The sequence below is a fragment of the Electrona antarctica genome (genome assembly GCF_951216825.1).
Source record: "Electrona antarctica genome assembly, chromosome: 6".
NCBI classification, from domain to species: Eukaryota; Metazoa; Chordata; class Actinopteri; order Myctophiformes; family Myctophidae; genus Electrona; species Electrona antarctica.
This window is the reverse complement of record NC_136811.1, coordinates 20,097,811-20,113,366: the sequence shown is the minus strand read 5'-3', so window position 1 is coordinate 20,113,366 and position 15,556 is coordinate 20,097,811. Positions and strand designations below refer to the sequence as shown.

At 42.0% G+C, this 15,556-nt stretch overlaps 1 protein-coding gene across 1 annotated transcript in view; it reads right to left on the bottom strand.

The window, feature by feature from the left end:
* Positions 1-14,592, bottom strand: part of myo1eb (myosin IEb) — a 28,583-nt gene extending 13,991 nt beyond the window's left edge. Inside the window, exons 1-12 of the mRNA XM_079504241.1 lie at positions 14,288-14,592; positions 11,314-11,448; positions 9,788-9,877; positions 9,613-9,707; positions 9,292-9,379; positions 8,795-8,884; positions 7,476-7,607; positions 3,954-4,088; positions 3,302-3,434; positions 2,526-2,722; positions 874-954; positions 555-641 (exon numbers count right to left, since the gene is read on the bottom strand). Of these exons, the coding sequence (XP_079360367.1) occupies positions 555-641; positions 874-954; positions 2,526-2,722; positions 3,302-3,434; positions 3,954-4,088; positions 7,476-7,607; positions 8,795-8,884; positions 9,292-9,379; positions 9,613-9,707; positions 9,788-9,877; positions 11,314-11,448; positions 14,288-14,290 (1,266 nt within the window). The 5' untranslated portion in view covers positions 14,291-14,592. The remainder of the gene's footprint in view (positions 1-554; positions 642-873; positions 955-2,525; positions 2,723-3,301; positions 3,435-3,953; positions 4,089-7,475; positions 7,608-8,794; positions 8,885-9,291; positions 9,380-9,612; positions 9,708-9,787; positions 9,878-11,313; positions 11,449-14,287) is intronic.
* Positions 14,593-15,556: the final 964 nt, after the last annotated feature.

Here is a 15,556-nt window from a genome sequence, read left to right as displayed (position 1 = left end):
GGCAAAACTACACTGGCTACCTGTTAAATTCCGCATTCAATTAAAATCACTCCTCTTTGTATTTAAATCCCTAAACGGCCTTGCCCCTTCCTACATTTCTGATCTAATAACCGCTCCCCTACCACCAGGACACTCAGATCCTCCACTCTCAAACTCATTGCAGTCCCCCCTTCAAATCTGATAACCAAATGATGATCGGGCTTTCCAAATGGGTGATCAGGCTTTCTCTGGAGCTGGTCCCACACTTTTGAATAATCTCCCAATCCACATCAAGGTTAGCCCCACCCTGGAGATTTTTAAATCTAACCTGAATCACACCTTTTAAGTCTGGCTTTTAATACAGTGTGAATTTTAGTGTTTATTGTTGTTCATTGTTTTTTTGTTGTTGTTATTTTGTTTGCTTGTATTACATGTTTTGTTATTGCACTGTGATAGACTACGGTCTACCTATTCTGGAAAGCACTTTGGGTCAACTGCTGTTGTTTTTAAATGTGCTATATAAATAAAATTGACTTGACTTGAATACCCACACCGGAAGTGAAAGTGACGCTTACCTGTTCTGCTTTCAGCGTCAGTTCAATGAAGATCTGCTGCAATTTCTCGTTGACGAAGTTGATGCAGAACTGTTCAAAACCGTTTTTCTGACAGACAGACAGACAGACAGACAGACAGACAGTCAGTCATGTGTTTCTAGACATTCTAGACACTAGTTCTGTTCAGTCCAGGCCTTGCTGGCTGAACAAATTAATTCGAATTAGTCTTCTCTAGGCATGGGTAGAGCTCTGTAGCTTTGTTAAAAAGAAAACGTGATAATGAAAACTCCCAATGAAGTGCACTAAAAATGCATAGAAATGTCACAATTTTCAAAATCACCTTGAATATCTCAAAGCCGTAGATGTCCAACACACCGATGTTAAACTCCTCCTGATCCTTCTGTATGGCCTTGTTGACAGCCTGACACACACACACACACACACACACACACACACACACACACACACACACACACACACACACACACACACACACACACACACACACACACACACACACACACACACACACACACACACACACACACACACACACACACACACACACACACACGCACACACGCACACCATTATCATCTCAACTGTAGTCACAATGTAGTAGATCAGTGGTTCTTAACATGATTTTGAATGGGTCCCCAGATGACAGTGAAGTGACAATTTAAGGACTATTAATAAGAAAGAAAAGAAAAAAAATCCATTACTGCAACAAACTATACTATAGAAACTGGTCAAACATTGGCCAACTAAATCTAGCCAATCTACAACACCTTGCAACATGAGGCGTTGTGCGCTTGTAGATCTTCTATTTTCACAATTTTTATCTGTGAGTCAAACCAAATTAAATGCCTGATTGATTTGACGGAAGGCACTGGACAAGGCCCGGCGCCACAGGGGTGCAAAAGGGTGCATTTCCCCCTTTAACGCGACCTCCTTGCACCCCCATGTGAAAAGTGTTTTTTTTCTTTTTTTTTAATAATTAATTTGTTTCCTTTTGTAATAATGTCAATAATAAAACTACCTTTGGTTGGTTTTCTAGTGATATTTGGCAGTGATATCTGCTGCCGTGCACACTACAGTAAGGCGCACAGAACGCCCGGGTTACACAGACAAGCCTATGTTATTCTATTATATCACCATTTACCGGCCACCAAATGGTGATCAAGGCTTAATTGACCTGACCTAGACAATGACAGACTGGACAGGCTTGCTGCAACGGAGCTGAAGGTTTAAGGACATACGACAGAAGAAGATGTTATTCTGTCACACAATCATCCTATACTTCTCCAAACCCCCACACTAGGCATGTCGTATATCGATATACAATGTAGTTAAATAAAAAATGTGAAAAAAGCTCGGGGGGGATGATAAATTATATATATAAAAAAATATTTAAAAAAAAATCGGTTCTGGAAAATTACGAAAAAATCGTATCGTGAGCCTCATGTCGTGATACGAATCGTATCGTGAGTTGAGTGAATCGTTACATGCCTAGACAGTCCACAGTGCTCTCTAGAGGCAGAGGCACCTGTACAGTTATCACCCTAGCTATTTGATTTAACAACGCAATAGCTGTATGAAATAAAAAACAACACTTAGTGTACACCCTCGATATTTTCGACTGCACCCTTAGTCATTTCACCCTGGAGCCGCCCTGCACTGGACAATGAAAGCCTTTTTTAATAACAGGGCAAATAACATGTCGTTTCGATGTCAATACACCGAAACGCTGTAAAATCCTCAGTGATCATTTAACTCAAAGAGTGTACAAATGGAACCAAATGGACCCATTTGTACACTCAGTACATTATACAAATGGAACAAATGTGTACACTCTTAGAGTTACAGACTCGTGAGGGTCCATTTGGTTCCTAACTACGCCCCTGGAACCCCTTCAAGGACCCGTGAGGGTCTCCGGCCAGAACCCTACACTGAGAACCAGTTTACCAGACGGATATCAGAAGTTGAACTTACGTCCACCAGGAAGTCGAACAGGCGCGAGTAGAGCGCTTTGGACAGGGCGTCTCTGGTGAAACACGCCTGCTCCGTGTTCAGGGTCACCGAGATGACCTCTGTCTTCCCGCCCCACTTGCTGTCCATCACCCTACTGGTCAGCTTGGAGCACAGCCCGTCCTGACTGATGCCTAACAGATAGGCTGGAAACGCCAGGACTGAGGATGAGAGGGATTCATACTTTATTAGTCAGAAATGTAAACGGCACAATGTACAGTCAGACATTTAGGCTAAAAGAATAACACAAAAACGTCCTGGGGACTAAATCCAATTTCCATGGTGATCCTGTATTCATTCATCAGCATAAAAATTATACAAGAATACATGCAATCAACAAAACATTATTATGTACAAAGGAGAAAAGGAATATCACTTCATTTCTAAGGGAAATTTGCGTTTACGTCCCCTTGTGGTCTAATGATGGATTTTCAGGCCTGTTTTGAAAGCCAGTGATCCATATTTTTAATAGTGTCAGGGCATTCCACATTTTGGTGGCAGAGTAGTAGAATGAGGATTGTCCCACGTTTGTTCAATAATGGGTGGTACCAGATCATTATCGCTCCCAGTATTGTGGCTGTGGGTGTCACTCACATTGGAGAAGTAGTCTTCTACCCCGAGCCATCCCAGACTAGCAAAGTGTGTCGGAATTAGGTTGGTCATGGGCCGTGTGTGTGTGTGTGTGTGTGTGTGTGTGTGTGTGCGCGCATGCGTGCGTGCGTGTGTGGGTGCATCCTTACAGTCTTCACACTCTACAACAGCATAGTTGTTCTCCTCTCTGAAGGCGATGTTTCCCAGATGAAGAACGGCAGCAACAATCTGTAGAACTGTGTCCTGTTCGTCTCCCGTCAGCCCCACTACAGACATGGCCTCCTGGTGGACAACAAAGATATACACACATTATATACAGTACATATGTATTAGCATAATACATATAGTCGTCATATAGCCGTGGATGAAAAGGTTATTTACAGGGGTGACCTAAGCCAAAAATGTTTGAGAACCACTGTATTAGACTACAGAAGTATTTGATATGCCATGTAATTGCTTCAAAATGTGACAGCCAAAAGCAAAACTATTTTAATATGGAGGAGGAATCATCACTTCTCTGACCCTTTGTCTGCAATAATCAACTGCTTGCTATATGTTATTGAATTATATCAACAGAGTTTTTCTTTATAAATATGAATTATTTGTGGAGGTTGTGGGTTGAGCTACGGTTTGGGGCGCCACACACAACAACACAATGCAGAAATTGAACAACAAAAATACAGTGATTTTACAGTGAAAGCAAACAGTGGTTTATCATCCGTCAACAATCTGGGAATTGATGTTTAACGTTTTAAACAGAGCATACATTTGACAGACAGACAGACAGACAGACAGACAGACCATGGTATCAGAGAACTCCTTCTTGTCATCCAGATCCTCTACGGTGTAGGTTCCAGACTGGTTGAGGTACAGGTAGTAATCTGCCGTGGTGATGCCCAGGTTCTCTCTCTGCTCACCACTCGCTCCCTGCAACAGCTACAGCGACACACAGGATAGACACGCTATTAGTAGTGGACAGTTCACTAACTCTAGACCCATAATAGAAACCGTCATGTCCCCCTTGGACCCAACCTAGTGAAAACTAGTGAAAGTTACTTTATTTTTTTCCTGATTCATGGGATTTCTTGGATTTTGTATTTATTATTTTTTTTAATAATGATGAAAAAGAAAAGAAGGAAAACAAAAAATAAAGGGACATTTACTTATGAGCCATGAAAATGGTAGCCTGAAAGAGATGTATGGTTTTCTGACCATCTCCCGACTGAGACAGCTGGGGACTTCCTATTGGCTCACCAACCTATGTGCCCGCCTCCAAACCCCCCCAGCCCCCCTCTGCTCTCAACTACACACAGTGGAAAACATTGACGTCACCAGATGGAGTGACGCACCGCTGCACTCTTATCGGTTAGCAAAAATACAAGGTTCACTCCGCTCATATGCCCGTTCTCATGCATTTCTCCCCCATGCGTTTTTCTTCTTTGAAACAAAACGTCTTCGGCTCCGAGGCTATGAAAATGGAAACCTGACTCCACCAGATGGGGGCGGTATTGATTCACAAGTTCACTATACAGCCTCCAACTGGTATTGCCCAGGGACTGGTGTTGAATCGGCTGTGGCCGGGACAGACCAATCAGCGGCAGCTGACTGAAAATCGTCTTCTATTCTTGAAAGCAAGCGAAGACATGACCTACACATCCAACACGATAGTGAGGGCTTCCTAAAAAATGTTGAATCGAATGCTATCAGGCTTTCGTTAACATTTTTGTCGTTCGTGGGGGTCGTTTACTTTCCTGCTGGTGCAGCTACCATACGTTATGTAGAATGTCAATTATGATTGACAGACAGTCCCATCCAATCACCTGCCAAGTAGCTTGAAAAAAGGGACGTTGTGAAACAACTCACAAATAAGACCAGTGCTGTAGTGGTGATTTTTTAACTGGTGGGACGCTATTTTAATGACGTCACGCACACACCACGCGTGCACACGACCGATCGTCGATTGAAATAACCTCGTCGCTGTCAGGAGGAAACCACCTAACTCCGTTTTTTTTCCTCCATAAATTATAGCTATTGAACACGCTTTACATGTGTGTGTGTGTGTGTTGAACCAATGAAAATGATTAAAAAGCGCATGGGATAAAACCTCTTAACTCCATTAGATCCTCGGCTCAAACGCCACCATCTTACCCCCTCTCATGCAAGTAATTGACAATAAAGTCAGAATACCAACTTAGGTGAGGCAGTATTGCATTGTTTAAAAAATATAAGGTTTTCATTTCAGTTAGGTAATTTCTCTGACAGCAGAGATATATAGTGTAGGCCTAATAATTGATATGCATCCAGCCAGGGTCATTCCTATGTTCATTCCCGCTGTTGACATTCAGCAGCTTTGGTTAGAGGTGCTTTTGATCGACACACAAGGTAGACACACTCTGATGCGTACATACGTGCACATCCGTGCATGTGTGTGTGAGTGTGCCACTGCTCAAAAGACCGGCGGGACACTGTGTTACCGCGTCTGCGTGCAATGAGCAGTGCACCACTGGTCGCCACCAAGCCCCCAGAACCCAGTGGGAGAAGTGAAGTAAAAATTAAAATGGTGGCCGATCATAGGTACTGCAGCTTATTACAGCTGTTGCCAGACATACGAACGACAGTTCGACTGTTTTCACGCACACGCACAGGGTTGCACACGGAGATGACACTACTGTGCATGCGAGACTGGGTGAGCAACTCCATACAATTGAATGGTTGGGGATTTCCAGTGCCCTCTCTATAATTTTTAACTCTATGGTGGTAGTACTAGCAGTACTAGCAGTAGTAGTAGTAGTAGTATTAGTAGTAGTATTAGCAGTAGCATTAGTGATGAGGTTGTGGAATAGTTTTCGTAGGCCTATTTTGAGTGTATTATTTACTTAAAGGGTAAGGCCACAGATAACAAACAACTTCATATATTTACATAGTAGTCCATATCCATATCTAAAAAAATAACTAGTGGAGGAAGTAGCTACTAATCACTTTACTATAGAATCAGAAACAGCTATATTGTCACATCACATCAAGTAAAACAGTTTTTGCGCATAGTTCCCATTGTGTCATATTTGAACAATAATAACATTATTATTGTTTATCAGAATGACAAATGATAACAGGTACTGTGTTTCACTTTACAGCAGTAGTAGTAGTAGCAGCACTGTTGTAGTAGCACTACACTGTACACATGTAAAATAAACAGCATAAACAATAAATTAGTTTGACTCTTCTACAAAACATAAAAGTTACTGTCGCACGTGCCAAGCTGTCATTCTCTTGTATTATATCGTACTTGTATTATTTATTCATTTCCCACCACGGAGTAACCTCTTGGCAGACTATCCAGCATATAGCTATCCACCTCGGAGGAAAGTCTGGTGCGGCCGGCAGGGGCGGTAGGCTAATCAGAGGCAGGAGGGGCGTTATCATGTCTATGCTCGGACGTAGAATAGATATACGCAGTACCACTGGTGGTACTTGAGTAGCCTGGCTAATAAGCCAGACCGAATCAGCCGTTGGCAAAAAAAAAAATTGCCTGCCGGCGGATTACGGTCTGGAGAGGCTCAATTGTACGCCCATTTCCTACACCAGATAACTGGTGTGGCCAATCGGGACACGGTATGCAATATGGGCGGGCTTTGGTACATTGACGTTCAATGCTTGAGACCTTTGACTGACAGTAGCTCTAACCAATTGCGTCAAAGAGAAAATGTTTGAACCCGCCCCCCGGGAAACAAGATCCATATACAGCATCTCCAGACTCAAATACCACACGACAGTGTGATTTGAGTCTGGCTTATTAGCCAGGCTAGTACTTGAGCCCCCCTCTGGTGGTACGCAGAGGAGTGGCCAAAAAAAGGAGAAAGAAGACAAAAGTGGAATGAAATATTTATATACAGGTACTGTAGTTCTTCTGACCAAGCAATTGGTTGAAATAGGCTATCCAGCCATGCTGAAATGAGAATGACAGCACACCAATCCACACCAATCCGTTCACAATAGAAGACTTGAGAACGGATTAATAGAAATCAGTTGTGCTGATTAGTGATTAGAAAGTTTTGTCCGATTTTAGACAGATTTTAGGTATAGGCTCCTGTATTTTAACATCAGTTATTATGGTGGTACTTGGAGAGCCAAATATTTTTCAGAGGTGGTACTTCAGTAATAAAGGTTGGGAACCTGTACAGTACAGTACAGTACAGTACAGTACAGTACAGTACAGTACAGTACAGTACAGTACAGTACAGTACAGTACAGTACAGTACAGTACAGTACAGTACAGTACAGTACAGTACAGTACAGTACAGTACAGTACAGTACTTGTAGTACCTGGTAGTAGATGTGGAAGTTTCTCTCTTCTTGGTTCTGGGAAACCACTCTGGATTTCTCCAGCAGGAAGTTGGAGATCTTTCCTCCGTCTGGTTCTCCTCCTCGGCTGAACTGGATCTCAAAATACTTCCCCTGCAACAGGCAGCACATCAGAATCAGAATCCACTGGTCACATCACTGGTTTACAGGTGTATAATCAATGCATCTACATATATAAATGTCACATATCTACCCGGTACCTGAGGTCAGTGTTAGTTTTTGCAGCAGATTCAGATTTAGTCTTAGTCTTTTGAATAACACACAATTTAGTTTTAGTCATATTTAGTCATCTGAAATTGTTTAGTCTTCTAAAGCCCTAACCACACCAAAGGGTCGAGACGGTTTTAGCGTTGTCCCTGCGGTGTGATATGTCTTGTTGCATGTTGAATTCAATGACCCAAACCACACCAAAGGGTCGAGACGGTTTTAGATCGACGTGGGTCAACGTGCAACAAGACATATCACACCACAGGCACAAGACTAAAACTATCTTGACCCTTTGGTGTGGTTAGGGCTTAAGTCTTAGTCAACAAAATCAATACTGCCTGAGGTAAGACATAAGTGTGAGCATAGCAGCAGAATGCTGATATATATATATATATATATATATATATATATATATATATATATATATATATAAATAGTACATGATATGGATGTTAGTTAAGGTGCAATAATAAAAATCAACGTGTTGTACATGGGATTAACCCATTTAGAACCGAGTTAAAAACATTCACTTTGAAAGAATATATATTCAAAGATTTGCGCCACATTTTTACGATTTAAAAAAACTAGCAGATCTACAAGCTCATAGCGCGCCACCGAGTGGCGCGCTACAAGCTTGTAGATCTGCTATTTTTCAATAGCTAAATTATAACATAATGTTTAAAACACCAAAAGGGGTTCCCGCCCAAAATGGTTTAAGGTGCCAGAGTGTCAGCATGTGTCAAGTTCGACCGCATAGTCCACGTAAGATCACTGTCACTGCACAGGTATAATCCACAGCTAGGTCCATGAGAGCGATCGATAGCTCTTCCTCATGGACCAATCGATCGATTGATTACTCAACCAACCAACCAATCAATCATGTGGCAGTCAGTAGCTTTCAATGTGAACGCACCTTGAGAACTTCTTCGATAAACAGAACAAGCGCATAGCACTGCTCGTTACATTTGTATTTTTTGTTTAGGTCAATCTCAGCCATTTATTTTTTGTTATTTGTCTGTGCTATTTATTATGAATTTTACACCGTCCCATCCCCAGTTGACACTGGTACTTACAAAGCGACTGGAGTTGTTGTTGCGAACCGTCTTGGCGTTTCCAAACGCCTCCAGGAGAGGGTTCGACTGGAGAATGATTTCTTTAACGTGCTAGACAGACAGACAGACAGACAGACAGACAGACAGACAGACAGACAGACAGACAGACCATTTGACAGTAGAAACACGATGTGAAGGACTGAAGAAACCAGAATAAAAAGAGATGATATTAAATAATAATAAGAATCATCATAAAATACTTCCCCATTAGTTGTTTTGGAGTATTTATCAGTGTGCATTTGCACATTATAATGTGAATTGTGTCCTCTCCATTTAACCAATCCGGGTGCCATTAATACAGCACCCAGAGAGAAGTCAGGGGTTATTGTCTTGTTCAGAGACACTTTGACATAATATACCAGGGCCAAACAGGAGGTGGATATGAGTGTAGTGTAACAGTAGAGGAGGTTCAAAGGAACAGTTGAGGTTCTATTAGAGGAGGTGTACTGTAGACTCACCTGGACTTTGCTTCCTCCTCCAGATACTTTAGAAATGTAACTCATGATGTATTTGGCTGCAACTGTTTTACCTGCACCACTCTCCCCACTACACACACACACACACACACACACACACACACACACACACACACACACACACACACACACACACACACACACACACACACACACACACACACACACACACACACACACACACACACACACACACACACACACACACACACACACACACACACACACACAGTTTACAGATTGTTACAACCTTAAAAAGAAAATCCACTTGGATAAATGCATTTTATAAATTCATGTTCCTACCTGATAATGACACACTGGTTCTCACAGTCGATCATCATGTTACGGTACATGTTGTCAGCTAGCGCATATATATGAGGAGGATTCTCATACTGGGCCTGAGGAGAGGAGAGGAGAGGTTGGGGCTGGTGTCTCCAAATGTAGCAAAACAAGGTGTGTTGTATGTGCGTGTACTTACAGCTCCCTGGTACAGCTCCACCTCTCTCTCAGAGAAGTACGGCAGCTGTTTAAACGGGTTTACTGAGATCAGAACCGACCCAATGTATGTCTGAGGTCAGAGGTGAAGGAACACAAACCACCTGGCTGGTACCAACATAACCAGAATTTAAGACTGACTGATTGATTGATTGAATAATGTATTAGTCAGAAATGTAAAAACCAACACAAAAATACATATCATCAACAAATATTAAACACTGTCTGTAATGTACAAAGGCAAAAAGTGGAAAATAATGTCAACAGTGAATGTCACCACCTTTCTTTGAGAAAAATGTGTTTACCTCCAACTGTGTTCTCCTGCTTTTCAGATGGATACTGGACGACTATTTACTAGGGTTGTCACGATTATTAAATTTGACTTGAGGATAACTACAAGCTAGTGGCTTGTAGTTATCTCCAGTCACGGCTTGTAGTCATCAGTAGCTCACATCAAAAAGGTTCATTGTATCATTGCGCCAGAATACCACTACGCTGACAGTGTGGTTCTTTGCTCACCATAGACGATGTTGCAGTGTAATTGTTGTGGTCTGTGGTCGGGAATGGATGGTCAATGCACGTCTGCACCATCAATGTAGTGACCACTTGGCACTTATCAGAGATGTTTAGCAATACACCGTAAGAATGGTCGATGTATTATAAAGGGGGGGGGGGGTGGGGGGGGGGGGGTGGGGGGGGTGGGGTCTGGTCTGGTCGCTGGGGATATGTTTAATTCCTGCTTCTGGTCAGACTGAATTAAATACATCCTTTTGGGAAACTGTAGACGGTGTGACATTTGATGATCAATTTAACAACTGCATTATGTAGGCTATGTATGTTAACCATGAATAAGGATGTATGTTAACAATGAATAAGGAGTTTCGGGATCGTCTTATGTATTATGCATTATGTAGGCTATGTATGTTAACTTTGAATAAGGATGTATGAAAGGATGTATGTTAACAATTAATAAGGAATTTTCGAGATCGTCTTGACGGAACATACACAAGACCCCTCGTGCGTCCAGAACCTCTCATGGACCATCCCACTAAAGCTCAGATTTATGGAGGCATCCCCCCAGTGCTGAACATTGCCACAGAGAAAAAGACCAGGTCATTTCGGATATTCTTCTGTGGAGACTGGAGACTACCCTGCCCATCATGAGGAGCAAGACCACTCACATTTCCAGATGTTCTGAGTAGAGACACAGGACTGACTGTGAATGAACTTGGTGTGGCAATGAGCAACAGAGACCAGTGGAAGCAGCCTGTGTCGCAGATCTCGAGGGCACTTGAATGATGATGCTGATGATGTTAACTGCATTCACCCAGGAGGGCTTCCTTTTTTTCAATTGTCAAAAATAGCCGAATTTTCACCTATAATGACATGCCCAGAATAGGGATGCTGCTAGGGGAGTAACGTAGTCAAAGTGGTTAAGATGCCTGTTTATTGTAACCCTGCTTGCATCATTTCTATATAGTGAAATTACATGGGCAGGTTTAAGGATACAAAGATGTAGTCGTCCATGTATCTCGTCTTCAGGTTGTCTGTGATGGCGTCCTCAGTGATCTTAGACAGCAGGACCATGTCGTCCACACCTCCCACCTTGACATTCTGAGTCTGCCAATGGTATTTCTCCTTACTCTGACACACACACACACACACACAAAGACACATCACACAGGGATATGAATGAACCGGTGATCATCGCATTTTCAAACCACAAATCAAATGTTGCCACATAAAACCTTACATTGAGACGACCTCTTCCAACCACAAAAGCAGTGTATTAGTCACATGATTCTATTCATGTGACAGTCAGTGTGTACCCAGCCCCCCACTTGTCATCTCCATTCAGACCACCTATGTGTCAGTATCACATCAGCTCCACAAAGGCATGCTGAATCTATGGAAAAAGGGCGCTTATTTCCTATCGATTCATTATTCTATGTATGGTCTACTCTTATAAGTACTTAAACAAAGCAAGATTTAAGTCTAAGTAGCCCAATTGCATATATTAGACACAGCATTGTAGTCTATGCCAACGTGGGGTCGGGGGACAACCCAAGAGTCCTTGAAGGGACTCCCAGGGGTACCCATATAATATTGATAGTTAGGTACCAAATGGAACCATGCACACCCATTCGGTTACATGTATTCCCTCTCAGACTTAAATGAACACTTGCATTTTACAATGCAAAAAATATAATGGGGGGTCGATGGCCTGATGCATATCAAACTGGGGTCCTTGAAATTAAAAAGGTTGAGCTGGTGCAGACAATGCCATACATGCTAGAAGGACATCTATCACTGTCATATAACGTTTATAACCTAGTTAAATGTCAGGAAGGGAGGCTATTATGATGGAATTATGACACTGTCCAATCTAAGCACTAGTACTGTACTGTAACTGTACAGTAGCCTATAATAGTACTATAGAACAGTGGTTCCCAAACGTTTTAGCTCAAGACCCAAAAAAGAAATTAGACATTTGTCCAGGACCCACACTAGTGAAGCAGATCTACAAGCTCACAACGCGTTGCGCCATGTTGTGAGCTTGTAGATTGGCAATTTTTACTACTTCTATTTGTTTTCTAATTTATGGAATTTCGTAGATTTTTCTTTGATTTCTTCATAAAATTACTGAAAAACATTAATTTAATTCATGAAAAATGTTGCTTTTTTTTGGAATGTGTTTTTGAAAATGTTTTGAAATAATAATTAAAAACAAAATGTAGGAAACAAAAAAAGAATGGGACCCATAAAAATGTGTCCGCGACCCACACATGGGTCCCGACCCAGTGTTTGGGAACCAGTGCTACAGAATACATTAGATTAGATAATACTACTTTGAGGGCAATTTACTACAGTAGTCAGAATAGATGCCGTTTCATGATAACTGTTACAGTATTCTTGTCCTGAAGGGATCTGAATTCCCAGCATTCCCATGTCTCCTGGGAGCAGAGAGGATCAGCTCTGTCCAGACACGCTCTCCTCACACATCATCTATCTACCTCTGAATCCTGACGCTCCCTACCAGCTTACCACTAAAACACTGGTCCTCTGGCCCTCCCTACCAGCTTACCACTAAAACACTGGTCCTCCCTACCAGCTTACCACTAAAACACTGGTCCTCTGGCCCTCCCTACCAGCTTACCACTAAAACACTGGTCCTCCCTACCAGCTTACCACTAAAACACTGGTCCTCCCTACCAGCTTACCACTAAAACACTGGTCCTCCCTACCAGCATACCACTAAAACACTGGTCCTCTGGCCCTCCCTACCAGCATACCACTAAAACACTGGTCCTCTGGCCCTCCCTACCGGCATACCGCTAAAACACTGGTCCTCTGGCCCTCTGGTCCCAAACCTTTTAATGTCAAGGACCATAATAACTCAGCAGGCCCCTTTTCCACCGGGGTTGAACCAGTTCCATTCTTTTTTTTCCCGCCTAATTTTGAACCAAATTAATTGGTTCAGATCCCAAAAAATACTTCTTCTTGCCCTGAACTGGGAACCAAAGTGGCCATGTCACTATTCAGGTTGGAAGATGCAGATGTGATATAAATCATCGTAATAAATAAAGAACGGAACCAGTTCTAGAACCAAAGTTTATTTTTGGTGGAAAAGGGGTCTGAGAGTGTACAAATTAAACCAATTTGTATACTTTCTCAGTGTAACAATCCTGTAAGGTTTCATTTGGAACCCCCCTATAGGAATCGATGAAGGGAACCGTTAAGGAATTGTAAATTCATAATAGTTAAAATACTTAAGAATCCCAACCCTACATTAAACCTGCAGTACTATTGTTCTGGTAGGATATAAAACCAGCAGTAGAGGTCCTGGACTCCTGGTAGGAGATAAAACAAGCCGTACTAGGGTTCCTGGTAGTAAATAAACCAAGTTCCTACAGTACTAGAGGTCCTGGTAGTAAATACACCAAGTTCCAACAGTACTAGGGGTCCTGGTAAGATAGAAAACCAGCAGTACTAGAATCCCTGGCAGTCTAATTCTATACAAACATATGTTGTAGCCTACACAAACTACAGAGTATACACACTCACTGCTAAAGTTTAGCAGCCATGAACAAGTGTTTATGATAGCCTTTTATTGGCTAGTCATAGGCAATCAACTGAGTTGACTATTGATTGATGGACTGTCTATTACACTTTTTTATTTAAGCAGTTTTCTCTTTTGATGGCAGATCTCTGGTGGATATTAAGGAATTATCTGACTTATCTGTCAGGAATAGCCTACACACTGTCATACTGCTGACACAAGACATTGACATATGGGTGTGAACTGAAGCAATTCATAACAAAGGCTATATTTCTAACTTAAGACATGTCTGCAGGTCAGGTACAGCTAGGGGCAGAATGTGCACATTAATTCGTAGCTTTGTATTATCCCACAACATTAACAGTCGTACGTAAAACAGGATTAAAATGTGAATTAAACAAAGTCTCAAAGTGTTGATCTCACCATGTCTGCGTGCTGTTACTTCCTGCTAGTTGAGAAAGGTTCCTTCAGGTACAGAGAGAGAATAAAGGAGTGTCCTCCTCCCGTCGACACTTCAAAACAAAACTGTCACAACATGGTGAAAACTCTCACTAAAAACAACACTTGATCCGTTTATCTAGAACACAGCTGCTGTCCCCTCGATATCACCGTGGACGCTGTGGCTACAGATTGTGTCAGATGTGTCAAATTTCCAGATGTGGAGCCGAAGCGGCTTATTTGTGTGGAGGTTTGGTTTGGACAGAGTCCCTGTTGAACATGTGTGAACAGGTAGAGAAACACCTTCACTGACTCACAACCGCCTGGAAGTATGGGTAGTGTAGTTCCGGAATCTATACATCCCATGGCCTGGAGGGACGACAGGTGGCTGTTTGTAGCTACAGAGGAGATATATCATGATAGGAATTTCTAGCTGACCCCCGTCTCCCTGGCATCTCTACTGACTGACCTGATCATAACCATGATGTAATCACATACTTCACAGTAGACCTACAGGTATATCTCGAAGATTAGGTAGACATCACTGTCAGACAGGTATGTGGTTGACAGCTGGATGGTCCAAAGGTCTGATACATCAATGAGTTGACAGTGACATCTGCATCAGCAGCATTCCTCCCGAAGTGACGTCTTTTTTTTTGACTGTCTTTCTACAACAAAGTGTTGCCTCTTTTCCAATATGCATGTTCATATTTATACCTTGCTTATTCGATTATGCTGTTTATTATTACTGTTCATCTGTGTTGAGGACCCCCTCTAAAATGAGATGATGCATCTCAAGAGGCTTATCCTTTCAATAAAGGTATATACATTTGCATTCCATCCTCTGTGAACATGGCAGTTAAGACTGGTGCCAGCTCATAGGCAAGGGCGTCCTCCACATGAACATCACAGTCACTAGACAGGAGTACGATGACCATTGAATAGATATAATTTAGGTCATACACTTTGGAGTGTATCATTTGAATTGGATTTGGCTGTTGTTGCCACCATCTTCAACCTGAAAAGAAATATGCTACAGTTTCACTAATACAGATGGTAGAAAGCAGATTTGATACATTTGACTTGATTATTGTGCATACAATCTCATTCTCAAAAGATTTATTTTATGGCATGTTGGGGTTTCCAGGCATGAAGGGGTTAATAATATGCATTAATAAATAATGCATTAATCATACATTGTATACATTTATACAATGTGGATTGCATATCCACATTCATAAACACTGTAGAAAT